A 27134-nucleotide genomic window follows, 5' to 3' on the forward strand; every position below is an offset into this window, starting at 1 on the left:
AGGCTGCATACTAAATCCAGTCTTTTAACTCTGTGAAACCCAAAGGTTTATCACCTACAGAATATACATTAAAAAGTGCATGTATATGTAATATACACATATATAAAAGAAATATATGCATTTGCACTTCCAAAATGAAATTTGGTAATTTAAATAATTTTTTATGTTTAATAGCTTTCCATGGATTACAGATATTCAAATCATACTGTGTGTACATTACATAAAACTATTTTACAGAAACACTGTTCTGCTGATTGGTCCATCTACAAATCCTAAGCTACTTGGTAAGTTTAGCATGTTTTGGAACTGTTGAAAGATTAAAGATCAAACCACACTTCCACAGCAAAATAAAACATAACTCCATAGGATCTGATAGAACTCTATCCCATCAAGTAATTTTACATAAATTGTTTTAGGATTAGCATTCAGCCACTGAGGTCAAAAAGACATCACATAGAGTTCCAGCAAGTATTGGAGGGGTTGATATGAAAATCTCATTATATAAACAAATTTTCAGCTCTGCCTTGATGAATACCTCCTCAAATCCATGAATATACATGGACACTTAGTATCTGAGTTTTGGATTATCTCAGCATCTGTTGTATACCCAGATGCATATGCCCATAAAAAAAAAAATCACCTTACATTTCTACCATGTCCAAGTCAGGAGCTTCTGGTTCCATTGTAGAAAAGATCATGACTCCTACAGTTTCATCTTTTTCTGCCTTCCTCTTTCCAGTTTTCCACTCCTTAAAAAGGAAAAAAAAAAAAGAAAAGAGACAAAAAGTTTGACCATCACTCACCCTTCTTTAAAGGCACGTGCTTAAGGAGTGAATTAAATGTTTAGGAGAACTGTTAATCAACAGACCACCCCTGAATTAAAACCTTTCATTAAGAAGTGAAATCTTCAGAGGAGCCAAGGCTTTTTACAGTTTCCCAAAGTTCTCCCCCTCCTTCTTTGTGCACTTTGTTATCTATATTCTGGGGTCAACAGACCCTTCTTGTTTATTCCTGAGATACAGTGTAAGAACAATGACATTCAGCTGTCTCCACACATAGGTTAAGTCTCCTATCAGAAGCTGCTCAAGAAGATAATGAAACTATTATGCAATTATCATTCTAAGTTCTTAGTGGTTAAAAATTACCTATGCATTGCAACATCTGTTCTGTTTATACATCTATAAATAAGAAACTAAGAAGTGCTGACTAGTTGGCAAAATTATACAACTCCCCACTAACCATCCAACCAGCATTTCACCAGGACTAGTATTTACTATGTTATTAAGCCTCTACTTACAGGATCACAGAATAATTCTGGTTAGAAGTATGTTGGTAGTTCAACCTCTGACTCAAAATTGGTCATCTGTGACCTCAGTCACAGGGGACTTGAACCTTGCAAATTTTTCAGACCAGACTGGATAATTTACTTTTTCAGCAAATTCTATGTGTATTTAGAAGTATGATTATTTTGAGGAGAAAGTAGCAGAGTGTTTCTGTTTATTTCCTAATTAGTAACAGAGCTGGAGCTCAATCATGAAGAAATCATTATTTACTGAAGGTTTACTTACTTTATTTATCATTTACTGAAGATATTAAAATCTCTTTTAAAAAGGCATAATAAAATGTGTGTGAATAAAAATCACTGGTTATATCTGGTAAGGCTGCAACATATTCTATTACAACCCATTTCAGTGAGAAACTGGTTTTGAGGGATAGGGATAGGGCAGGGGGCTGTTTTTAAATATATACAGGCACAACCTAGATCTGCTATAAAGTAGCTTTTGTTAGCAGAGCAGCACCACTCAGACAATCACAGTGATTATTAAATGCAGCAGAGACACAGCAGGGCAACAGTGAAAAGAGTTTTATGTATCTTCCTATTCTGCTGGATATTACAAACTGTCCCTTGAAAGACGGCAACAAAGTTACTTTGAAGAGCACAGCTGTGTGGGAAAGGTGTGTGGCATTTCACAGGAGTAATTTTATGCCTTGTTTTGATCGATCAGCTGAGTTAGGAATCCCAGCAGTTTGCAGCCCATCACTATGCCCACAGTGGGGCGGCTACAGAGCCAAACTCTTGGTTTGAAGGGAAGTGCGGGGGGACAGCAATTCCTCAATCTCAGTCTGTGTGAGAACTTTACTTCATTTCCTACCTTCTCATCTCGGAAATTGAGAAATTGCTGGAAAACTTCACTTTCTGAGATAACAGGATGGCGACACATTCTCGTCATCCAAGCCTGCAGCCTCTCCATACGCATTTTGATAAATTCTTCTTCAAAGCGCCCTGTTACACATCGAACAATAATTGTTACATTTACAGTCTAGCACCTTCAAATTCCTTTTTAAAAAAATTTTTAATTGAAATAACCTGTAATTCATCTGGTGAGTTATTAAAAATTTCATGACTCTGAACTTACAAGAATCACAGAATCCTGATTTGAATGGACTCACAAGAATCATTGAGTCCAACTCATAAAAAAATGCCCCTTATGCTAACAAACCAAAAGAACCTTAAATTGATTGATTTTAAATATTGATTAGTCATCAAGAGTTCTGATCCTTTTTAAGATAGCCACAAAATATAAAAAAAACCCGATACCCATCCCCAATTCAAATACATTAAAAAACCCAAAATCTAACAAACTTTTGGACAGAAAAACTAGGTATTCAGATGACCCAAGAGAAAAGCCAGGTACAGGCTCGGAATGAAAGTATTCTTCTGGTACAGTTTAGTAAAGTCTTGGTCAATATGAGGTTTAAAAACATTGAAGAAAAAAGAACTACAATCCAAGTTGTCATGTGCAAGCTAACAAAGTATTGAAATCAAACAGCTCAAAACACATTAAAATTGGATTGCTCAAAAATATTTGAAATTACTCAAACACAAATCACAGATTAAAAAAAGCAGTGCCTCCTTTAAACATACTTCCATATAGGAAAATTGTGGGAAAAAAATAAAAAAATATCAATAAATCATATGCACAAACTGATTAGAATATACACATATATGTAAGACAGTAACTGATTTTTTTGGTACTTTAGATATTTTTAATACAAACTAAATAAGTAACCATTTTTTCTGAAACCGGTAATGCATCATCACTGCGTATTCATAAGAACCTTTTTGTTTAAGTAGAAACTGTCTTCTTGAGAGAATCCTTTCTAATTTAAAAAAAATGCATGACATCAGACTTCTAAAGCATACAGGGAAAGGGATTTGTAAGGAAAGAGAAATTCCTCCAGCACCCAACTCCTCTGATTTCCACAGCAGCGCAGATGACAAGCCTTGAACGCATGTACTGTTTCAATATAATTCTACTGCACAGTTACTATGGCAGCAGATCTACAAAGTTGAGGTTTTTGTGGTTTAGGTTTTGATGTTTTTGGGGTTTTTATTTTTTTTGCAAATATGGAAACTAGCAAGACTAGCAGGTAAATAACAGAACTAATGAAAAATGAACTTTGTGTATGCGTATTTTTCCTGCAAATTAGCAAAAAAAAAACCCAAACACTGTGGAAGAGACATTCTATACACTTCAGTAATCCTTTGCTTAATTTTTAATCTATACAGAAATCTCCACAGCATTCCTGCAAGGAGTGCAGAACACCAGAACAGCAGCAGCTGCAAGTTACATGCTGATCATTAAGCATATCATCACCAGTATATCATTAAAACCAGGATCCTGACAAAGTCAGTTGGGAGTCTTGTTCTGTCAAGACAAATTGACAGAAATGCTTTTGTAGACAGTGTTCAGAAAGAAGCCTCCTAAACACAGTGAAAGATAAGCACCCTTTTTCTAGTTTCCTCATGTTTCAGAAAAAGAGACATGCTTTTTTTTAAAATTATTTTTTTGCATGGGGCAAGGTATTCTCTCTCCCAGATTCCACAGGACAGAAATTCACAGGCAATGGATTTTGCCAAGGTGTGATGCCAGACTCTTGGGTCTTTTAAGATATGGTTACAATGAAATCTAGGGACTCCATCATGTCTTCTGGTTTCCTGTTAACAGACATGAACATGTTTAATAGAAATGCTGGTCAATTCTAAACACGAGGCTAAGGGGAAGAAGTCACTTCCTCACTTTTCAGTTTCCTCGGCATTTATCCCAGCAACTTCATCAATGCTCAGCTTTCTTCAAACACAGCAGAGCTGCTGCATTTTGAGTGATGCCCACGGCCACGTGGCTGGCAACACGCCGGTGCTTATATGTTTGGTTTTGGCTGTTTATCTTAAATGCTGTATAAGTTTACCAGAAAACATACAAGTGGAAATGGGCTAAAGTAAAGCATTTTCCTCCTATACAGGTGTCCATTCTTTCCTTCACATGCACTTTAGCATACACTTGTAGAAAGGAAGCCAGAGACTACTGAAAATGCATAGGTATTGTTGCATAGGCATTGTTGCATAGGCATTCTGTTGCAATGACCAAACTTAGGTGCATTAAAAGGACCCAATCCCACTTTTCTTGAATTCAGAACAAAAGATTTCCACAAGCTTCAGACAGTTTGGTCAAGCCGAACTGACATCAAACCAGAGCAGAACACTATATGAATGAAAGATGCTTTCTAAATCAAGTGTGAAATCAAGCAAGAGGAGAAACAGCTGCAACATTTCACTTGGAAGTAAAAAATCCCCATCCCAATCAGTCAGGGGATGCTCCCTTTCCTCTGGGAACTTTGTGTCAAAGCTCCTACAACAGAACACATGTACAATCAAATGCAAAAGTGATTCTCCTAGTATTGATCTGTTATTATCAATCAGTCATAACAACTCATCATAAGTTTTGAGTGGAGAAAGGTAGGGGTTTCTTTGATACCTTATTTAAAAATAATGAGAAAAACAAACAGTAAGAAATAACCGAACCTTATAAAAATCTGATTTCCTTATTTCCCATGAATTCAGAACTGGGAATACTCACCTGTTACTTGCTTGTCTGGAAGAGAAGGGATTGGAATGGCTAATCCAAATTTAACCAGGAGCCGCTCATACAGCCAGTCAAAGTGCTTGTATCTGTGGTTGACAGACCGATTAGTGTTCTGGAAGAGAAACACAACTCTGAACTTGGACAGGCAGCTACACAGTCACATGAAACAAGCATGACCAGAATGGTAACCACATAGAATAAAAACAAAATTTATGAATTAGAGCCTTAATATAGAAGAGCTTGAAATTCTAGAAGAAAGCAAATCCTTGGGGTAAAAAAATATGACAACTACTACTTACTCTTACAATGTCCTTACCAAGTCACACAATTTCTATTTTTATGTACAAATGACACATATTTGTGAGACAAAAGATCCTGTTTCAGATACACTTACAGTGCAGGTCAGCTGATACTCAATGTAGCTCTTGAGACCATACATTTTAGAACCTTTCTTGGGATCTGCCACCACACAGTCAAATGTAGAGGTAGGATATACCCACATGGGGCCATAATCGCCAATCTGTAAGAAATTGCAAATATTATCTTTTAATACATCATGTTGCACAAGCTGCAAACAAGAGGATAAAGATCTTCTCTCTTCACTTGAGAGCTTCCATTGATTTCAGTGAGAGGCTGAGAGTCTGGAAACAGAGAGGCTTCTTGCAATCAGGGACAAAAGACCGCAGCTGACTTTATCTTGTGTATCTTACAATTTTTCACAAATAACAAAGGAATGGTGAATTCTAGGACTCTTCTAATCACATTTTGCTAGAACAGCATATAGACAGAAGAGTTTGGTTTTCAGATCAGAAAGTGACCTGACCATCAGGACTGAGTATTGCAAACCTCTACAAATGTAGCTCTTACATGTAACTATCTAGATAATGAATAGACAGTGTAATGCATTTGGTCTGCATCCCAATCCCAAAAAGGCATATGTTCATCACAAGTAATGCAGATAGAGCATGAGGAAAAAAGTACTGAAAAGAATAATCATCATCACACTTATAATTTTTATTATGGCAGTTCTATTTCTAATTATGTGTTCATTATCAGTTTCTTCTGACCCAAATATATATAGCAACCTTGACGATAAAAGTTCAGTAAAGAAAACAGGGAAAGGTAAAGAGCATTATAAAACCCAACCAACCAACAAAACCCAGCCAACCAAAAAAAGAAAACCAAAAAAACCCATACCACCCACACAGAAAAATTATACACAACCACAGCTTACAATTATGGGAATTTTTTCTTTGGGTTTTGCTAGCTGCTTTGCCAACAGATACTGTTCCATTCCAGGTTTTGCAAATCCAGGAAACCTAACAATAAAATGAAGTGATAAGTTAATCCTCCTTCCTTTGACATATGCAGAACTACCTGCTATTACAGGAAAAAAACCCTAAATATTTCTCAAGTATAGAAAATTTTATGTGAATTACTGCAACAGTCAACATTTTGCATGGAAAAAAGCAGAAGAATCTTGGCTACTGACATCCAGGTTTTTTGTGTTATCTTGTGTGTCTGTGTGTGCAATAGGCTCCTTATTGCAGAGCAAAGTTGTTATTCCTGCTCTGGTGACCATCATACCAAACATACCAGGAGGTCACAAAGTATCATCTATCACTCCTCTGCAGCTCCACCCTCTCTGGAAACACCACACACACAGACAGATGCTCATGCACCTGAGATTTCAAATTAGAAGAATTCAATCATCTGAAAGAATCATAAACAAAAGATGGACCAAGTGCTTCTAAACATGAGTTATCTTAAATAATTTATCCACCAATTAAAAGGAAGCCAAACAATCACTATAATATTCTAAAAGTCTTACAAAATTTCTTATAAAAAGTAAATGGTGGTCCTCTTTCTAATTAGGAAGATAATTAGCCCTTGCAGTACTGCCAAACTGCTTGCAGAAACATGAGCAGTAAAGCAGGACTTACTCCATGGACAAAAAAAAATCTCTTATAAAAGGTATTTTTCTGAGTTTACAACAAGTAAACAATGATGTGCAGGTACTCATGCAACACTGGACATAAAAACCCACTGACGAACAAAATTAACTAGTCATGCAGAGACTGTTGATTTTAGTTAAGATACCCAAGGAACCATTATTCTACCATCTTTTTCCATTCTGCTTTCATCCATTCAGAGATTACCACACACTAGTTCTCAGACTAACAGCAGCTTCAGAACAAACAAACATTAAGCTACAACATGAGACAATGCTAGTATAACCCTGAAAAAACTTGATGCTACTGTAGGATTTTTATCTATAAAATAAAACTTTCTGTGGCTCAAGAATCAACTTGGAAGATGCACAAACACAACAGAACAGAATTTTTCCCCACCAGAAACTCAGATTGCTCAAGAACTCTGGGGCAACATCTCTGATCAGTTTCTACTGTATGGACAAGTCATCCACCACCTTCGACAGTTAAATTTCAAAGACTTGAAGCTCAGGCATTGTGAAAGTGTCATCTCCCTGTATGACACCTTCAAAAATTACACAGCTTTGTCATGTAGTTTTAAGATTTCAGGGATCTGCGTCCACTGCTTGCTTAAGGAATATGCTGAACTACAAATCCACCTTCTCTTCTGCCCCAAAACTGTAATTTACATTGCTTATTTCAAGGATGTTGAATTTACACATCTTGACAAATTCCAATTCTCTTCAATATATACACATTTCCCCTGTATTTTCCATTACTTGTTAAGTGGTAACTTCATAGCAGCTGCACGAGAGTTTCCACGCTGGACCCCCCCAGCCTCTGATGCCTCCGTCTCCTTGTAACCAAGGTAAGATGGTGATGCTGATTTTGGGTCATCCCAGTCATCATCCCAATCATCGTCATCAGCAGCTGCTGAAGTACAGGAGGGATCAGGGGACAGGGAAAGGAGAAAGTTACACAATTTCTCTTCAAAAGCAGAAGCAGGTACTTCAGCATGCACATACAAATAATCTACCACGTAAATATATTAAAATCTCTTTCTATATTAAAAGCCTTCTATTTTACTATTCCTCCTCAATTACCACTATCTCCATCAAATACAACCCGCAAAGCAGTGCACTAAAAATCCAGTGAGGGAGAAGAAAATAAAGAAAAAAAAAATAAAGAAGAGATGATGGTGTGTTAAGATGAACTCAATTGTGTTCCATATTCATAGACTCCAAGTTAGCATTCCCCAGTTATAGGTTCTCCCCTTAATTTAGGCTGTTACTACAAAAGGTAGAGAAGCCTTCTGAAAAGCCAGTCACTTCTTAAAGATTTAAGAGACTATTTCTTCAAAGGCCTGAGAGCACAAATTCAAGAGAGTTTAAAAGTTTGTTACGCAAGCTGAACAACATGCCTGAGAATAGATCATGTATGTACAAGACTTTGGTTCGTCAGATTTCCATAAAAGTTTGCGGTGTATGTTATTGTGGAACCAATTTTTTTTTAAATTATTTGATTTTTTTAAACCCCTACTAATTACCCACATGGCAATGTGCTGTTAGGAAACTGGTTTGGTTTTGTTTTTTTAAATAAACCATGGTCTATAGCTATGAAAAACGAAATAATTCTTACCTCTACTGCCCACCTACTCTAATTTGTTAAGGAAAAAAAGAGCATTATTAGCACACCTGGTCCTTGATATGCCTGTGGATGACCAAATGCTGCTGCTGTCTCCCAGTTGTTTGAAGCACTGTTTCTCTGGCCAGGTGCACTTTCAGGTTTCGCTGCCCAGCTGTCAACAGCATTTCCATTATCCCAGTTCCCAGACTTCCCAACGTTCCAGCTGGACCAAGGATCATTGGCAATGCTTGCCTACATTGTATGAAGACAAAAGTAAAGAAGAATTGCTGAAGAAATGACCGACAACCACGTACTTTCCTCTTGAAGTCTTTCACCTCCTGTTGGTAGGCTGAGTTTGCATTCAGCACTTCACTTGGATTTAGAAGCAGCTGCCAAATCTTGCATTTCCAGCTACACAACTCTTGCATGCAGCAAGCACTGGGAAGAACTGCTCAGCTTTCCAGCAATGTGACACCAATACATACTAATAAGAGCGCTTCTCCTCAGGGTAACTAAATTATTTGTTGCAACAGTATTAGGAAGCAATCTCACCCATGACAATTATTTTACACTGACACCTTAGTAAGTATGGTACTTGTGAACTATTAATTACCTAAAGCCATGGGCTAATTAGCACATTTAAAACCAGAACTCAGAAGTCAAGAATTAGGTTTTTGTAAATATTTATTTTATCAAACTCAGATTAGTGGCTTTACTAAAAGCAAATAATAAATTTCCCATGCACACCATCACTACTGGTGTGGCAGTTAGGGAGTCAAAGCCTAACCTGATGAGCTTCCCTGTCGGAGCTTAACTCATTCACAGTAAAGATGGGGGAAGAAAAGAGACATCTGCCAGGGAACAGTCTGGTATCTGCCTGTAGACCTACTCTCTCAGCATAAGCTTGTGGTGAAGGCACTCACACACCCCCTTCTGCCAATGCTGCTGTGGAGGTGGAAACCTCAGTGAAGGAGTGCAGAGCAGACATGCTAACTGCTGCATTTGGCAAGTTCATCTTGGCTTAATAGCTTAGCATCCTGCTCAGCTCCTTCATTTTAACAGTACACTTTGAAAAAGCATTGACTAGTTAAGTGTAGTCTACTCCAGACACTTAGTGCAGAGACTTGCTGGCAGAAAGAAAAACTGCACACATATCGAAACCCACACACCCAAAGTGTAGGAGGAAGAAAGAGAAGAGGAAGGAAAGCAAACAAAGCTGAGAAGGCTTGTTTTGTTCAGCAGAGGGAGAAACTGAGTTTTGTAAAAAGAAATCTCAAATCCTACTGATGCTAGTTCATTATTTTTACCATGAAGAAGCATATAGAAGAAAAAGTGCCTTATATAAATTAATTACTATTAGACTATAACATTTACATGTATCTTAGAACATTTGCCAATACAGGAAATTTAATAAAACTCCCACTAAAAATTAAATTATTATCTGCAAAAATGTTGCATAAGTGTCTTACACAAAAAAGGTACAGCTACTCCACATCCCAATTTTTTCCACTACATATTCTTTCATCCCATTTTAACTTTGATAATCTACTTAGGAATAAGTAGTCTCCCTTCAGTTTTTTCTTTAAATAAAGTCATCTGACAGTCAGATTTCATAGACAGTACCAAATCATAAAGACTCAAAAATTATGTTATTACATAACACCTTTATATATTTAGGTTCACAACTCCTTACAGGATGTGGAAATTAAGACCAAGCCCCCAAGCTGGGGAGAAAAATCACCATTCACAAGACTCACAAGCGTCAGTAGGTCTCTAGGAATTGAGAGAGAGAGACAGATTATGTGGAAAGCTTCTATAGGGATAGCTTGGGAATTTTTTTTTTTTTTTTTGAGAATGAAACTGATGCAAGAACATTATTCCTTGAGGGAGCAACACTCTTGGATAGTTGATACCCAGTGCTACTTCGAGCAAATTACAAAGATAGCTTATACCAGTCTGCTCTCTTCCTATCTTCACCTGGTATGAGTCTGTAAAGAGAAATAACCACATGTGGCATTAGCCAGAGCTCATTCCTGGCTAAATGAAAACACACAGGGCTGGGGCCCAACCACATGGAAAAGCATGCTTGATTCTAACATAACTTGGAGCATCTAGAAAAGACTAGTCTGCATAATATTAATGTACCAATACTTCTGCAACATATGTTTTGCTGATCACTAGCAAATGAAAGTGCAGAAGTGGCATGATCACCAAAAGACGGAGTAAAGTTTTCCTCTTTTCTGTAGTAGTTCGTATGAAATCTGGTACATGAGTAAATGGTAAAGAAACCTTAAAATCTGCTGCAAAAAAAGAGGAGGGCAATAATATTGACACTACTAAAGAATGACTGTCAGGAGCAATCATCACATTCACAGACAAATGCTGATATACACAGATGCTGTACAGCAAAGGGAAATGTATTAATTAAATTGTGCTCCCAGATGTCTTATCTCCATGTACCTAGACGGAAGCACTCTTCAATTCAGAAAAATTTACTTCTAAAGTGTCCAAGAAAGCTGTGGGGTAAGCTCTTCCCCTGGGTGTATCACCTATAGTGATATAAAAGGGGTGGAATATACTATTTTCCCCTCTGTTCCTTTCAGCCAAAGGATCCCCATTTCTTCTGAAGCACCGGGGAAGAGAGCAAGAGATGGCTTAGGAATCTGTAGATCACAACTTTCAAGGAGCACTTACAGGACCCTCTTCAAATTTCTTGAAATGTTTTCCTACATGGACATATACTGTGGACACTCCTAAGTGGCAGTCAACAACCAGAAAACATGGAGAAGGGCTCAGGAATCAGGCCTGCCATCCTCAAGGTCTTGGAGCATCATGGAGGACCAACTAAGGACACAGCAGTTATTAAAAAGGTCATCTCAGCCCCAGTGAGCAGTTCTGTGCATTTCAGCCACTGACAATCTTCATACAAGAAACCATTTGTGTGGCCTAGCTCTGGCTGAATAAACTCTAATTAAACCTCAAGTATTTTGCATCAAGCCACATTGTTACAGCTTTAGTTCTCCATAACTGAAATTGATAATCCTCTGGTATTTCCTTAGTGAAGAAAGGAGAAGAGCCCTTGCAAGAAGCTGATATTTAGTCAATATAATTTGATACAGCACACCTAATATCCAAGTGTTCAAGCCTTCTCAAAAGTAGACAAAAAGAACTGCCACACCCCACAACTAAGAAATTGATCAACCTTCAAATTAAACATTGCAACTCCTTGCTCCCCAAGGTACATCAGCCACAGCACATTTTCCAAAGACTGATCAGGAGAGCAGAGCTCAACCCACGGGTGATTCAAACAAGTACAATGAGATTAAATTTAAGGATAAACTCCTAAAAGGCAGCTGATTCAGAGACTATTGGGTACTTGCTCACTCCTACTGTCCTAGGAGTAAAAACAAGACAAAAGGGCTATGCTGGGAACTGACAACAGAGGGACCCATTGCTGAATGTTCTAAGAGGATTCAACTAAGGGCAGATTCAAGCTCACTACAGAAACAGATCACTACTGGTGGGGCCTGGAGGATGGGAAGAGAAGCCTAGTATGTTTTTAAAGATCTACTAATAGTTGAATGAGAAAAAATTCCAGCACAACAGAAAAATCCTCAGCTTGGAAGTGGAATGTCAGTATCTTTACCAAAAGAATAATGAATTAAATAGAAGAAGTGACATATTTGGTTTTTTTCCAGAGAATTCAAAGCTATTGTAAAGACAGTAAAGCTAAGATGAGGCACTGAGGTATCTTTATTTGCTCTCCTGGCCAACTAATTTGTTTCTGGCAGACTCCTTCCTCCTATTAATGCATGCCCCTGATGGACAAATAGGTCCATTCTACTGCTGAAGGACAAAAGCCAAAACAAACTCAACGTTCAGATGGTAAAACTAATTTAGGTACCCAGAAAGACCTAGGTGAAGTGTGCCATCAAAAATAATGACCTCCAACTGTAAGAAATACACCTTGAAATCTACTCAGAGACAGAAGCCATGCTGAAGCAGTGAGTAGCAAAAGTAAGCCTGATCAGATCAAGGGAAGTTCAGGACAGCCAAAGCTGCAATGAGAAGTGTTATGCTCTTGAAGAGGGGTTTAAAAGAGACAGACAGCACAGAGCAATGGCAGAAAACACAAGAAAAGTCAAGGTGACTCAGTTCAATAGCTCACAGGAATGAACATACCTCTCCAGTTTTATAGCTGCCTTAGTTACCTGCATGGAAACAAAGCCTTAAGCATACTCAGACATTACACTAAACTTCTTTGGATAACAGTCTCTGATAGACACATTAAAAAAAACCCCAAACAACTGAGTATATAGACAGACACCTTAAAAATCAAGTGCTTTTCTCCACGAAGAAAGATGAAGGGCTAAAAGCCTAATCTGCAGCAATCACAGAACTACATTCACTGTGCTGTTTAAGATAGAACAAGTGTGCACATTAGCAGATAACTGAAGCAGCTGCCATACCTACAATACTTTATGGCTAAGCTTTCTTCTGGGTAGATAATTACGTTAGCATTGTGGTCCAGGGCACTTCTTCCATTTCTGAAGGAAGGCCCTCTTTTCTATAGTACAACACAAACATCATTAAAGAAATCCTCTAGGAAAAGCAAAAGTGGAGATGGGCTAGATTTTAAAGAATAACCAACTTTATGGATTTAGATACCAGAATGTTCCCTCAGATAAATACTTGACAGCAACATGACCTCCGGAAGCAGCTGCCAAGGAAGCTGTAGTAATGCTGTTCTAGGAACCCATCTGTCTTTCAGCCACTCCTGTCTTCTCACTTCCTTCCTGAGGAAACAATCATCCAACACTTCCACTACCAATCCCACTGCCCCCTTCAAAACTCTGCACCAGAGCTGGGCTTTGCAGCCTCAAACAACCCAAAGCCCAGACACAACTACTGGATACTCCCTGTTTTCAGCAGGAAATAAATTTAAACCACCAGTGGACAAACTGAGATAGTAGCATGAGCAGAGCTGTTTGTTTTTTGTTCTTTTCCTGTTTCAAATCCCATTTCCTTACCTATAAGCTTATTCACAACCAAACTGGACTAGGGGCTGCATTGCCTGTGCACAGTGCAGGCACAGGATTTCCGTCTATCATCTCCTGATTCAGCACAGAAAATCCATCTTTGAAGTATGGAATGTTGTTTTAGAAAGATACATAATTTAGACTTGAGTAAAGAATACTGAGTGATAGGATGAGGGGAGGGAAAACACATCTATTGTCACCTTGACTGCTTCAGGGAATTTTTTTTTAATTAAAGTTTGCTTAATTTCAAATTTCAGACACTAAAAATTCTATATAATTTATTCAATAGAGCTCTCTCAGGTTTCTGTTTTTGTTACTCACACCTGCATATGTAAATGACAATCAAGTCACTTCTTTATATCCTTGTCTTCTCTTAAGCTGATTTCAATTCTTAACGGTTTTTTATTGAAACGCAGATGAGAAATTTCAGACAGTTTTCTAAGTAGCAATCACAGCAATGCCAGAAAGAGAAGAAAGACTCCCTGTTCCTCTTTGATGTTGACTTGTGTCATCTAGACATCCCAGGATCTGGCTACAAAGATTAAACAAGGTTTTATCCCTCCTTTTTGGGAAAAGCACTCTATTTCTGTTTGGAAACAGAGAAGGGGGTGTCCCTAGTTGTCTTTTTTTTTTCTTTCTTTTTTTTTTTTTTTTAGGAATTTAAGTGTTACTGCCTTTTCAGTTTATCACTTTCAATTACAAATGCCCATGATTCTACTTTAAAAGAAGTGCTCAGTGAGAAAAAAACCCCAAACCAAAAACAAAAAACACCACCAAAAGCAGAAAACAAACAAACCCCCAAAACAAACAAAAAAAACCAACTCAGGAAGGAAACACATATTGCAGTAAGCCCCCTGCTGTGGTGCAAAAATGTGCAACACGTTTGCCACATGGCACTGTAAGTTTGCAGGTTAGCAGAAATGCTTACAATCCCAGGCACCAGTACAGGCTGGGGACTGACCTGCTGGGAAGCAGCTCTGCAGAGAAGGTCCCGGAGGTCCTGGTGGAAAACAAGCTGTCCATGAGCCAGCAGTGTGTCCTGGTGGCCAAGAAGGCCAATGACATCCCGGGGTGCATTAGAAAGAGCATTGCCAGCAGGTTGAGGGAGGTGATCCTGCCCCTCTGCTCAGCCCTGGTGAGGCCTCATCTGGAGAGCTGTGCCCAGTTCTGGGCTCCTCAGCAAAAGAGAGACATGGAGCCCTTGGAGCAGATCCAAAGGAGGGCTACAAAGCTGATTAAGGGACTGGAGCATCTCTCTTAAGAGGAAAGGCTGAGGGAGCTGGGCCTGTTCAGCCTTGAGAAGAGAGGACTGAGGGGACCTCACCAATGTCTGAGTATCTGAAGGGAGGGTGCCCAGAGGATGGGTCCAGGCTCAGTTCAGTGGTGCCCAGCAATAGGACAAGGGGCAGTGAGCAGAAACTGATGCACAGGAAGTTCCATCTGAGCAGAAGGAAGAATTTCTTTACTGTGTGAGTGACTGTGCACTGGGAACAGGTTGCCCAGAGAGGTTGTGGAGTTCTCCTCACTGGAGATAGCCAACAACCATCTGGACACAGTTCTGCACCATATGCTCTAGGATGACCCTGCTTGAGTTGGGAGGTCAAACCAGACCCACTGCGGTCCCTTCCAGCCTGACCCATTCTGCAATTCTATGAATCAGACAAGGAAAAAAAGCATACCAACACTGCAAATTGTGGAAAACTCTTTCAGTAGTAATATTTTGCCCGAGGGTATGGATGCAGATGAAGGCGATGAGTGATCACAGTATTACACCAGTTTAACAACTTCCTGCCTAAACCTTTGCATTCCACTGGATCGTCCACAAAAAACCTCAACACAACTCTATAATTGGAATTGATAAAATCACTGTCATATGTTGATGGTTATTTTTTAATATGTAAATGTGATTCATTTCAAAACAAGCAAGCCACTGTTTTCAGTACTGTAGAGAAGCCATTGCCTTGTACTTTGCTTAAATGAAAGTTGGTCACAAATTCCTGTTACCAGTCTGAATGCAGGTGGTGGAGGGGAAAGAGTTGCTCTCAAATCACATGCAGCAATAGAGGATTTTATAGTGTCATTATCTGTAACAGGAACTAGAAGTTACAACTGTAATTGTAGCTCCCTTGGTGAACCTACCTGCATACTTTATATGATAATTTAGCATACTGGTTTAACAAGACAAACTGGACCTAGTCAAGTACCAGTGAGTTACATTTCCTGTGATGATACTTCTCCTTCACTACACACACACATTCATCAGAGAACAGAAATGTTCTCTGCTACAGGAATTTAATAACATGCATGTCAGAATTTCCACATAAGTAGATTACTGCACTTTTAATAGAAGCACTATATTTATTTTCTTTAATCTTAGCATTTATTGCTGCTCACAGCAATTTAGAGAGGGGGAGTGGGAGTTATGGTATGCAAATTTAACAATGATAATTTGCCTTTCCAGCACTTCATATGAAGTAAAGATATGAAGTAAAATTTTGGGAATAACTTCCTTGGTGCTCTCCTTACACATGTTCAACAACTTATGTCTACATACCAGGTAACTTGAGTTGCCTCAGCTCCTGGACATCAAACTAAGTGTTTTCACTAGCTACTTATTCATCCTGTCTATACGCAAGTCCCACAGCTTTCGGAAGGGAAACGATTTTGCATACATACGAATCCATTTATCTCACTTTGTTTCTGTGAGAGAAACTATCCCAACTGATTTCACTCTCACCATTGGATAAAGCAATACAAACATCAGAGGTTTCTGTTAAATGCTTCCTGACCTATCCATGAGGCCTTGCTGCTCTGCTGAAGATACAAACATATGGATTCTCTAGGGTTAACACGAATCAATGGAAAAACTGTAATTCACAAAAATGCTAACTCTCAGGATACTTATTTTATCCCAAACTAAGAAGAACTGTGCAGTCATCTTCATCGAGAACTAGACTTGGCAGTGATTAGAGAATCAGTGTCAAGAAAAGGGAACAAATTCTTCTACAAATGCAACATACAGTTTGGTACAAGAACTATTTTTGTATCTTAAATATAGGGAAGCCACATCTACAGCCCCTACGTCAATGAAGCTGTGATCCACTTCCACCCTGAAACAGAGAAGCAGTAGCCCAATTTATTTTCATTTATACATCTCTAATACTAGCTTTCTATTCAGCAGAGAAGGGAAAAAAAAGAAAGCAAGCAAAAAGAGCTATACTGAGCTCTAGAATGAAGGGAGGAGAAACCATACAAACTAAAATACACAGAATACTAAAGTTTATAGCATTTCTGTCCTCTGTTCAAGGCTGCAGGTTACACAGGCTGTAAACAGCTGGACTACATTGTGACAAGTTGTACATACAGTCTACTTATGGACCACTCATGAAATTGCTGAAATTACTGTACAGAGAGTGTTTTAACTTCCCAACAAAAAGAAGTAGCTTGCACCAATATAGTTGTAACAAAATCTAAATAATTCAGATAAACACTATCATTAAAAGAGAGCTGCTACTTGTTCACAACTTTTAAAGCATTTTAGGTAAGATAAATGAAAAAATACCACAAGCTGTGGTTCAGAATAGGGGAAGAGAAATCATTGCTGTTAAAACAGCAGTCTCTGAACCTGAAACACAAACCAAATAAATGCAAATACATCCTTAACTAGAGAAGCACTAACCTTGATTACCAGAAAAAACCCCAAACCAACCCAGCTGGAGGAGACAACTCAGAATGAATTTTACATTACTGATTGTATTTCCATACATACTTAAATTATGAAGGCTCCAAAGTTACCAAGATAATAACCTCTTCATCAACTGCAATAAGAAGCACTATCTAGAGGTGTGAAAGAGAATATCCTCTACTGCTACAGCCTCTGGAATAAACTCAGCATCAAAGAAATACTATAAGAGAAAAACACATGATGCATTTTACATCAAAAATGATGATCTTTTTGTTCACTATTTGAGAGGTTCACTTGGCTTACCCTGACAAAATTTATATTCATTTCAGTGCCATTATTCCAACACCAACAGAGTCTACAGGTAACTTACTTTAAGATATATATATATGCAACTCTAACCAATAGAAATAGCAAAAGTGCTGATATACTTACTCACCGGTTGTTCCAAATGACAGACTGAAATTAGCACCTTGCATTGCCACTCAGAGGAACAGTGGATTGACAGAGAAGAAAGATTACTCATTCCCTCTGCACTCTATATCCAAGAGCTACCAAGTCAAAACAGCATGAGACTTAGAAAAGCCAAGCCAAGCCTCCATCCTTGGCAACTAAGGCTTCCTTAAATTGTATTTTCATGAATAATTTTTTAAAGCTTTTCAGACATTAAAGCACAAATGTTACAGGCAGATGCAACATTAAATTCTCCTATCTGCTTATCTTCTTCTAAGTGTGTGAATAGTTACCCTGAGTCAAATTTTTCCCTCATTTTGTGTTTAATTAGCTTCACTGCTTCCCCTTTGCTTTCATGTCCCCAGCATCTTCTCAGATAGCTCTTTAAAAGAGCAGCTGCACACTTTATCAAGGCAGCCATTGCTGGGACACTGCTGATGCCAGGAATGAGCTGGATAGAGTGAACTGCCAAGGGTCAGGTGGAATTTTTCTCCTTAGGAATCATCCCTGTGTCCCTTTTCTACTGTCACTTTACATCTGTGGCAACCCCAGGCAGGGTACAATATCAAAGTGTTGCTGTGGTTACTGAGTCTTTCTCACTGAAGAAAAGAAAGGAAAAGAAACTGCTTTTAATAATTGTTCTTTAATTACTTCTCAGGAGATTATTTGCTGAACAACAACAAAAACTTTCTTAAGAAAATAGACAGAGAGCAGACAGGGATAGAAAAGAGACAGGGAGCAGAACTGTGTTGGAGTCAATGATGTTTCCTTAACACCAAAAAATTATGGTTTCCAGAGTAGGAAACCAAAAGTCTCTTGTTGACTGGAAAGCAAAAAGGGATGGGGGAAGAAGGAGAAGAGTTGCTTTTTATCTTCCTGAGCAATGGTTATGCATGATGGGGCTCTGCTTTCCTGGAGATGGCTGAACACCTGAGTGCCCATAGGAAGCAGAAAATGACTTACTTTGCTTTGCCTGCATGTGAAGCTTTTGCTTTACCTACTATGCTGTCTCTATCTCCACCCAAGAGTTTACCCATTTTTACCCTTCTTGTTCTCTCCCCCACTCCTCTGAGGGGGTAATAAGCTCTGAGTGGCTTGAGCTGCCTACCAAGGTTAAATCACAACACTGTGGTTTAACTGGGCTCCTAAAAACAGAAAAGGAAAAAGCACCACACTCACATTTCAACTCAGCCAGATCTATTATTTTTAATAAAGCTTGGCACTGAAAGACTATACAACAACCTGGTTTGGGTTTTTTGTACTTACTGTTAGAAGGATGGAAGGAATTCTAAGAATTAAAACATCTTCTGACTTACTGAATTGGGGAGTGGGGGCGTTGTGCAACCATGTGTATGTGAGAGTGACAATGTTTATACAAAGCAATTTCTTCAATACAACAGTAGTAAGAAAAAAATCCTAAATCATCCTGTTTATTTAGAATTGCTTTTATAAAGATTTCTTGTAATAAACTTGCAACCTCAACATGTTACTACAAAATGTAATAGATACCATCAAATATCAGCATTTAGGAATATTGCTATATCTTACTCAGTCTACCAGACTAATCTATCTACAAATATTTTAGTTTCCACTACAGTGCTACCCCAGCATCCATTCCCCTTACACTGACACACAATTTATCATTTTTCTTAACCCTCCAGAGCCTGATGTGAGTTTTGTTTAAGATTAAAAACTTTGTATATTGACCTAGTTGGTCATTAAAGGTTTGAACAGGCTGTGCATCTGAACTCAAGTCTAAGTGCCTCAGCGAACTCATGTTGAAAAACATAAATTTTATTGCAACTAAATTCAGAGTAATACATCTAGGAAGAAGGGCCATATCCACAAAGTAGGAGATTGCATTCTTATTGAAAGTGGCTCTTATTGAAAGAGACATGTCAGTTTGCAGGGGATGAGTGACTCAGCCTGACCTCCTGGTGCAGCATTACCGGAACCAATGCAATCCTTCTCTCTATCAGGTGTTTCTACACCGGTGCAGCAATGTCAGATCTGTCTGACACTGCGCGATCGATGCACACAGGAGCAATGCGCACACTTCACAGACACAAGATCAAAGTCACTGCAGAAGAAAGCTTGCTTCCTGAGAGCAAGAAAATAGGGTCTTGCACCACACAGATAGAATGAACGGACAGAATTTCTTAATTAAGATGACAATTAGCCACAGAATTCTTGCAAAGAGAAAATGCCTGCACTAGAGAGCTCTCTGATCTGGGAGAAAGGCCTAACAGTCAAAAGTGGAAGCCAGAACTGCTTCCACACTGCTTAGTATACAAATTAAAATCCCATTAGCAATAAGCCACTAGAAAAAACTACCAGATATATGTCAGAAGCTGCGGAAACCAGTACTCAAATCAAAATCTACAATTTTCTAGAAATAGCAGTCACTGAACTCAGTTAAAGAAAAAAAAAGACTTGAGAAAATGAAAATAACTTTTGACATAAAACCCTGACCACACAACAGAATGGTTCCTCCTATGGAAAAAAAATAATGAAAACTGAAGACCTAAAGACACCAGCCTGATGAGGGCCTCCCCTGCATCTTGCATGGCCTTGACTCCATCCAGGTGCACACTGCCCTCCTCTCTCCCCCTCTCCATGTCACTAATATAGATTTACCATAATGCACTACAGTACAGTGGTCCCTCCAGCTATCTCACACAGCATCTGAAGGATAACTGAGAGGAACAGGACACTTCTAAGAGTAGGGCACTGATGCAAATGTGACAAGCTGTTTTCATGAAGTTACCCTTTTCCAAAATCTATGAAAAACCCCGCAATCTGTATATATTACAGGGACAGTACACTGTTGATCTTCTGTAAACTACAGTGTAAAATGACCCCATTTTCAAGCTTTTCACTGCTCTAGAAATGCAACTTCCAAAACTAGATTGCCAAAGTAATTCTCTATTATTTAGAATATAAGAGATTTTAATCTTTATTTTATAACTTTATTTTAACCTTTCCCACTGCACAGACAAGACCTTTTCTCTTCTCCAAGCACAAGCACGATGTGTTAAGCACAAAACAAGCTCCGACAGATACCTCTATACCCATTCCAAATATTCCGTGTATTAGATTAGTAAGTAATTCTTCCTAGATCAAATTAAGTTATGTTTCTCCTCTGAGAAACAGTACTCTCTGATTTGGCAGCAAGTAGCTGCTGCAAATATCTCAAGCCTTCTCAGATGCAAAGTTTTGCTAGAAACACTAAAGTAGGAAAAAAATGGGGCAAGAGTAACAGACAGCAAGGCAGAAGAGAGGTTCCCCATTTTGCCTCAAACCACTGCAGTTTTTACTGAGGCAAAACTAACCTATAATCAAAACCTTTGGCTCAGTCTGACATGAAAAACTCATGAAGCATTTAATGAATTCTGTGTTTAGCCTTACATATTAACTGGCTATCAATTAAAAAAAATGTACATTGAGACAGTCACAGTGAGGTTTGGAGTCCTCTAGTGAGAACATGCAATCGCAAAATAACAATCCTGGCATTGTCCAGCTGACTACAAGGAAGACCAAATCAAACACTCTATAGTCAATGAACAACATTCACTGTCATACAAATGTAGAGTTTTCAAAGGATCCCACTTCATGTCAAAGTCCTGTGGTGCAATTAAGAAAACTAATAACTGATATTTAACTGACCTACAAACCAGGTGTGTCCCCCCAGCTGTTACCAAAAGTAATGCATTTACTTCCCAACACAGAAAACCTTTGCATGCTGCTGTAGGAAAAAAAATGCAGATTTTGTTCTTCTGTTGACCTATGGACTTCAAAATGTTTAACTTCCTACATGTGGGACATGCACCAGTATGCAGACCATAAAATCCACTTCTGTTTAAGATAATGTGTCCTCAGATATTTAACCTGGAACTAAATATTTGCTGCTTAATGAACTGGTGCACCAGGCAAAAATCTGTGAATAGAGGAACAAAAATATTCTTGCAGCAAACCGAAAGTCAGCCTCTTCTCCAACTGATAATGCATGAATTTACTTCATCTTTTTTAGTCCAAGACACTACTCTTACTGAAATTCTGAGAAAGAAATATATCCATTCACTCTGGCTGCTGATGTATAGATCCCCTAATTGTATAAGACATCAAAAAAACAAAGCTCTGGTTCCTTAATAAGGTTAGCATACTAAAAGAAGTAGCTTGAAAATAAAATACATTTGCTAAGAGTGCACTTACACTTACAGAGACTGAAGTAGTCACAGATTTATATCATTGCAGACTGGAAAGAATAAAAATGCTCCATTTCTGAAAGTGTTAAGACTACTAAATTTTCCAGCAGTGACAGTATCTGACCAGTCACACACATCATTAATATTCAACAAAAACGTTCCCTAATGAAAACACAATTATTTTAATTAGTACTTTCATGAAGGTTCACAAATAAAGTACAGCAAGCAATTACATCAATAGAAGTTTCCATGCCCACAGTGCCCAAAAAACCACAAGACATACCTGATTACTGCTTTTGGCAGCAGAGTTGGTCTGAGCTGTACTTGAAGAAAGGGAATCAAAAAAGGCCTGATCAGCTAATGAGTTACCACAGCTAATGCCATCCTTTGCACCTTCTGTTATAATCTGAAATGGAAAAGGTTGAGAAAGATTTTTCATGCTTCAATTAACCAAATTATGCTTTATCATGTATAATCATCCTAACACTCATATCACTAGACTTTAAGATGTTTGCACATAACCTTTTTAAGTTCAAATTCGATTGCATTTTTTACAAGAAGCTGACATGATACTCTGGAGGATTTACTTCCACACCAGATGGAACTAGGTTGCCTTACAACTACAACATACAAGACTGTTGTGGCAGAGAACACCTATCTAGAAATTGCTTAGGGAATAAAGGTTGTTAATGCAAGTGCCTGGAGGCTGTTAACTCAGTGCTCAGGGGATGGATTTGGGCCAGTACGTTTAGAAAGCCAAAAGCTACCAGACCATGAGCTGACCAACTGAAGCAAAAACACAAGGTCATGTGAGCCAGAGTGATCCTGCTTTCCTTCCCCTCCTCCCCCTTTTGTTTTTATTTAATAAACACAGCACTGCTGAAGGAAGAGAGACACATGCCTTAAGAGGCTGCAGGAATTACAGCCAAGGTATTTACCCACCTAACCAGCAACCTGCACACATGCAGACACTGGGCCATCCAAGAGTGAATGTGACTGCAGTCTTTGCACTGTGATCCCATTCCACCCCCAAAACAATACCACTGGTCTTTAAACAACAATCAGGACAACACACACTGAAGAGACAACAGAGGGTCTCAGTAAGAAGAAAAGCTGAGTAGCCCCTGGATTTGGTAACCCACATCCTGAGTCCCAGAAATGTGGCTCCATTCCAGATTTATAAGCATGTGTCAAGTCTGCCACAGCAACACCAGTGTATATATGCATTACTCATTTAACTTTCATATTGCTATCTTCAGACAGAAAAAAGCCCCAATTATTGGATTATGAGACCCCCAAAACCAAAGCAGATTCAAAACAACTCATGTTCTGCAGATCAGCTGTATTTACTATAGACAGCTTCCTCTTGCATTTCTTGGTAAACCACTGAGAAGCTCAGGAGCTTTGGATGGCACGTTTGCACTGGTGTCCAAAGCCAGCTACAATTGCTACAATGAGACTATATATTCCAAGCTTTCTGTTTGAGCATTTCAGTTTGGTCAGCAAACCAGAGGATGGCCTTTTCAGCAGTTCTGCTTTCTTAGTGCTGAGCAGTGTAGTCACTTACCTCAACATAATCTGTTGGAACAAGTCCTCTCTCGCCTTGGCTGTTTTTTCCTTCTAACCAGCCTCCACCAACATCCTAAAAGAATTAATATAGACATGATTTTGCTAGATGGATCCCATAACACGCTTCAAATAGCTCAGCAGGAAGCACTGTCCTGCTGTCAAATGTCAAATGCTCAGCAGGAAGCACTGTCTTGCTGTCAATGTTCAAAACACAGTTATGACTGTGAAACTGAACAAACTCACTCAAAGCTGCTGAAGCAGCAGATACTCATTTAAACATAATGCAGATCATGCTGATTTTACACAACTATTCTGGACTTCAGATTTTAACAAGCATGAAGGGGAAAAATAATTGAATTTTCAGCACTTTTGATCATTTATGAAACCACAATCAATTGTCTGGCCACAGACTGCATATAAACACAGCTATTAGTATGTCCATTTCAATGAATTAATTTTAATCAACAGACTATAAAGAAATAAGACGCAAAGAACAAAACTGTTGGCGATGTCTGTAAAACCTCTGCCTCATTTATTGAAGGTGCAGAGACATGTGATGAGTGAGAGCTATCACTCATGTTAAGGCTATTCTCAAAAATTAAAAAAGCCACATGCCACGTAAGATCTGGACTGATTCTTTCCACTTCACATTTCTTTTCAGAAGCAGTCTTATGCTATTAGTTTAGAAGGAACTAACAACGCTTCAGCTCTGATCTCAGTGGGACATCCTGATAATGCTTGGGGTTTTTTAGACACATATTCTACATACACTACGAAAGCTCTGTAGACATTTGCAGTTAAGTGAAGTTAATTCCAGGACAACATTATCTGGAATAAGCCAGCTCTGCTTTAAATCAACCTGTTTAGGGAACACACAGCTACATGTCAAGCTAGTTCACAAATGAAAATTGGAGATGTATATTCTAGACAGTGATTACTAAATTTTACATTTTCTTAATTTGCTTTTTAACTGATGTATTTCTTTATTCACAATTTTGTTCTTTCACTTCAAAATTTTATATAGTCCTGCACTTTACAGGCACTCCAATAAGGAGAAGTCTGCTTATGTATTCAAGATTTTATGCAGTAAAGATCAAGCAGTTAGTGAAATAACAACTTGAATTTATTTTCTCTTACATACCTAAAAGCTTACTATTCAAGAACACAAAAATAATTAGACATCTCAGATTATAAATTCAACTAGCTTGATTAAACTGCAAGAGCAATGACATCTTGAGCCAGAAGTCATATTTGCACTGCTACACTTGAAAGCAATCATCATTGGACTTGCATGACTTCAGCTATTGCCATCTAAACTTATCATATAAAAAAAGACCAAGAGCCTTTGGGGCAATGTATCATGAACACATAAAACAAAGTTTTACTTGTTTTTGTGTGTACTGCCTTAAGCCACAGATGCCTTGGTCAGTGAGAACTAGCTTAAAAGTGGTGATCTACTTATATTTAATCTTACTTTTGTGAAATAGCATTAAGGTCCTGAAGTCATTCAAAATGTTACCCCTGCCATAGCACGGCACACTATCCAAGAGGGTGCTGGCTCTGTTAAATATCTGCTTCAAGTATCTAAGATCAGTAGAACTAAAAATTATCAGGATTACACATGACTACAATCTTCAAAGAATTGAGTTTATTCTGCAGAATGTGTGTGTTTTACACAAATGGATAAATAAGACCTGGCTTCATGATCAGGTAGTTTTTGTTTGTATTTGTTTCAAAAGGCAAGCCTATTCACTAAGCCATATCATTACACAAAATTCAAAGCAGAATCAACTAATACTTTGTTACCAAGGGTAATTATATATGACAATTAAAGTACAGTGAAATTCAAAATGTGGACATAAATCAAATGTCAGTGCTAAAAAGCCTATTCATTTAACAATGCCCTGATAGCGTTGTGATAGTATTGTCACCACTTCTTTCCTACGCCTTGTTCATATTTCTTTAAAGGACACAAAATTTCAGTAAAAAATTTTTGTTGTGAGTTGTTTACCAAACTTGGAATGCTGAAGTCATTGATTAAGAAACTCAAAACCAAGAAGTGAACTGGATGTCCCATTTAAATGCAAGTGGCAAGCACATGAAAGATTACATACACACAAAATGTGCAATATTAGGCACACAAAAATAGACAAGGCATTCAGATGTACAAGTTATCACCACCATTAGTTCCTTCCTTTTACTTGTCTCTCAGCTCTGTTTAGAGGAAAACAAAGCTGAGTACATTCTTATGTATGTGGGCACAGTTTGAGAAGGCCCCATCCTCCAAAACATTGCATTTGTTTCCACAAGACTATTAGAAAATTCTTTGTATTCTGGTTTTTTTTTTCCTAATTCTTCAGGGAAGGGTAACCAGGCCTTTCAGATATCACCAGCACCATTTTCCTTCCATCTGCTGATGGAAGTAGGTCAGGAAAGTGCACTGAAGCAAATTCCATCTCAGTTTTCTTACCGGGTTGGTGATTGTGATGATCTCCCCTTCACTGACCGTCAGCTCATTGTTTCCAGGCTCAGCAGCAAAATCATACATAACACGAGCCTGTGTGTGGGAAAGAACACAACAGTGAGGCTTCCAGCTTCTGTGGAAGGTTTCATTAAGAAAGCATCAGCACAAATTATCCTGAACTTACAGAAATAGTCACTGGGGGAAGGCTGAATGTACAAAGAGCAACTCAGCACATAGGAAGCTGACATTTCCTAGATTTGAGCTGCACACTCAACAGTAACAACAACTTCAAAAGATAAAAATCTCATGTGGAGCTTGTTGGAGATAATCTACCACAAGGATTAAGACTGGTTGTCTTTGCTCATGCCCAGAACTACATGTACAATGTTTTCCAGGGGAAAAAGGAAAAGTTCCTAACTTTAGCAAACAATTCTTCTTTTTTTTTGTTTGTTTTCTACAAGACATATTTCAACTTCAATTTGGGTAAAGGGAAGTAGTTCACAGAGCAAGCAATTCAGAAAAAGAAAAGTAAGTAACTGCAGATGTAAGTAACCACTGCTGTGCATAAAATGTAATATGTAAAATTATGTTTTGAGACTCTATATGGGAAGAATTATGCAAATGCAGAAACAAGCAGTGAGACTAGACTTGTTATACCTGGCATGAGGAGGGAGAGAAAAACAAAACAAATCTAATTTTTAAGTGTTTAGATACACAAAGGCTTTGCTGTGCACTGACTCTGCTCTTACAGTACATAAAGAAATGTTTGAAACATTTGGTTTTACTAATAACATCATTCAGTGTACAGCAATGAGTTCCTTCTTGTACTTGGAGGGCGAGGAGAAGAAAAAAAACAAACTAACCAAAAAGAAGTATTTTCAAAGTACATTCAAAATATTATTTTATTGTCAAAGGAGACAATAAAACAATTTCTATTGAAAGAAAGCTATGTGATAGGAAAAAAACCCACTGAAAGACAGACATTTACCATCAGGTCTTGCCTGTCTCAAAACTGCAGGTTTTATAATCCTCAAAACTAAGGATTATAAAATCCTCACCCAGACACAACTTCTTACAGAAAACCAGAGGAAAATAGAACTTCCCACCCCCACATTTTAATTTCATGAGTATCATGTGGAAATACTTCTGGCCGGTCAAAAGATACTTTACTTCAGTGTAAATAAAAACAGTGCTGAGAAAAAAACAGACATGTTTCAGCTGTTCAGCTGACAAATCTAAC

At 38.3% G+C, this 27134-nt stretch overlaps 1 protein-coding gene across 2 annotated transcripts in view; it reads right to left on the reverse strand.

The window, feature by feature from the left end:
• Window positions 1-27134, reverse strand: part of SNX9 (sorting nexin 9) — a 61412-nt gene that overhangs the window by 17127 nt on the left and 17151 nt on the right. The window contains exons 2-11 of one of the 2 annotated variants that reach the window (XM_058021496.1): window positions 25901-25987; window positions 23429-23503; window positions 22145-22267; window positions 8551-8734; window positions 7636-7786; window positions 6160-6244; window positions 5320-5445; window positions 4920-5037; window positions 2154-2284; window positions 646-749 (exon numbers count right to left, since the gene is read on the reverse strand). In XM_058021496.1, the coding sequence (XP_057877479.1) occupies window positions 646-749; window positions 2154-2284; window positions 4920-5037; window positions 5320-5445; window positions 6160-6244; window positions 7636-7786; window positions 8551-8734; window positions 22145-22267; window positions 23429-23503; window positions 25901-25987 (1184 nt within the window). Of the gene's footprint in view, window positions 1-645; window positions 750-2153; window positions 2285-4919; window positions 5038-5319; window positions 5446-6159; window positions 6245-7635; window positions 7790-8550; window positions 8735-22144; window positions 22268-23428; window positions 23504-25900; window positions 25988-27134 lie in introns of both variants that reach the window. The other variant, XM_058021495.1, reaches the window with a different exon arrangement.

The sequence above is a fragment of the Melospiza georgiana genome, chromosome 3 (assembly GCF_028018845.1).
Source record: "Melospiza georgiana isolate bMelGeo1 chromosome 3, bMelGeo1.pri, whole genome shotgun sequence".
NCBI lineage: Eukaryota > Metazoa > Chordata > Aves > Passeriformes > Passerellidae > Melospiza > Melospiza georgiana.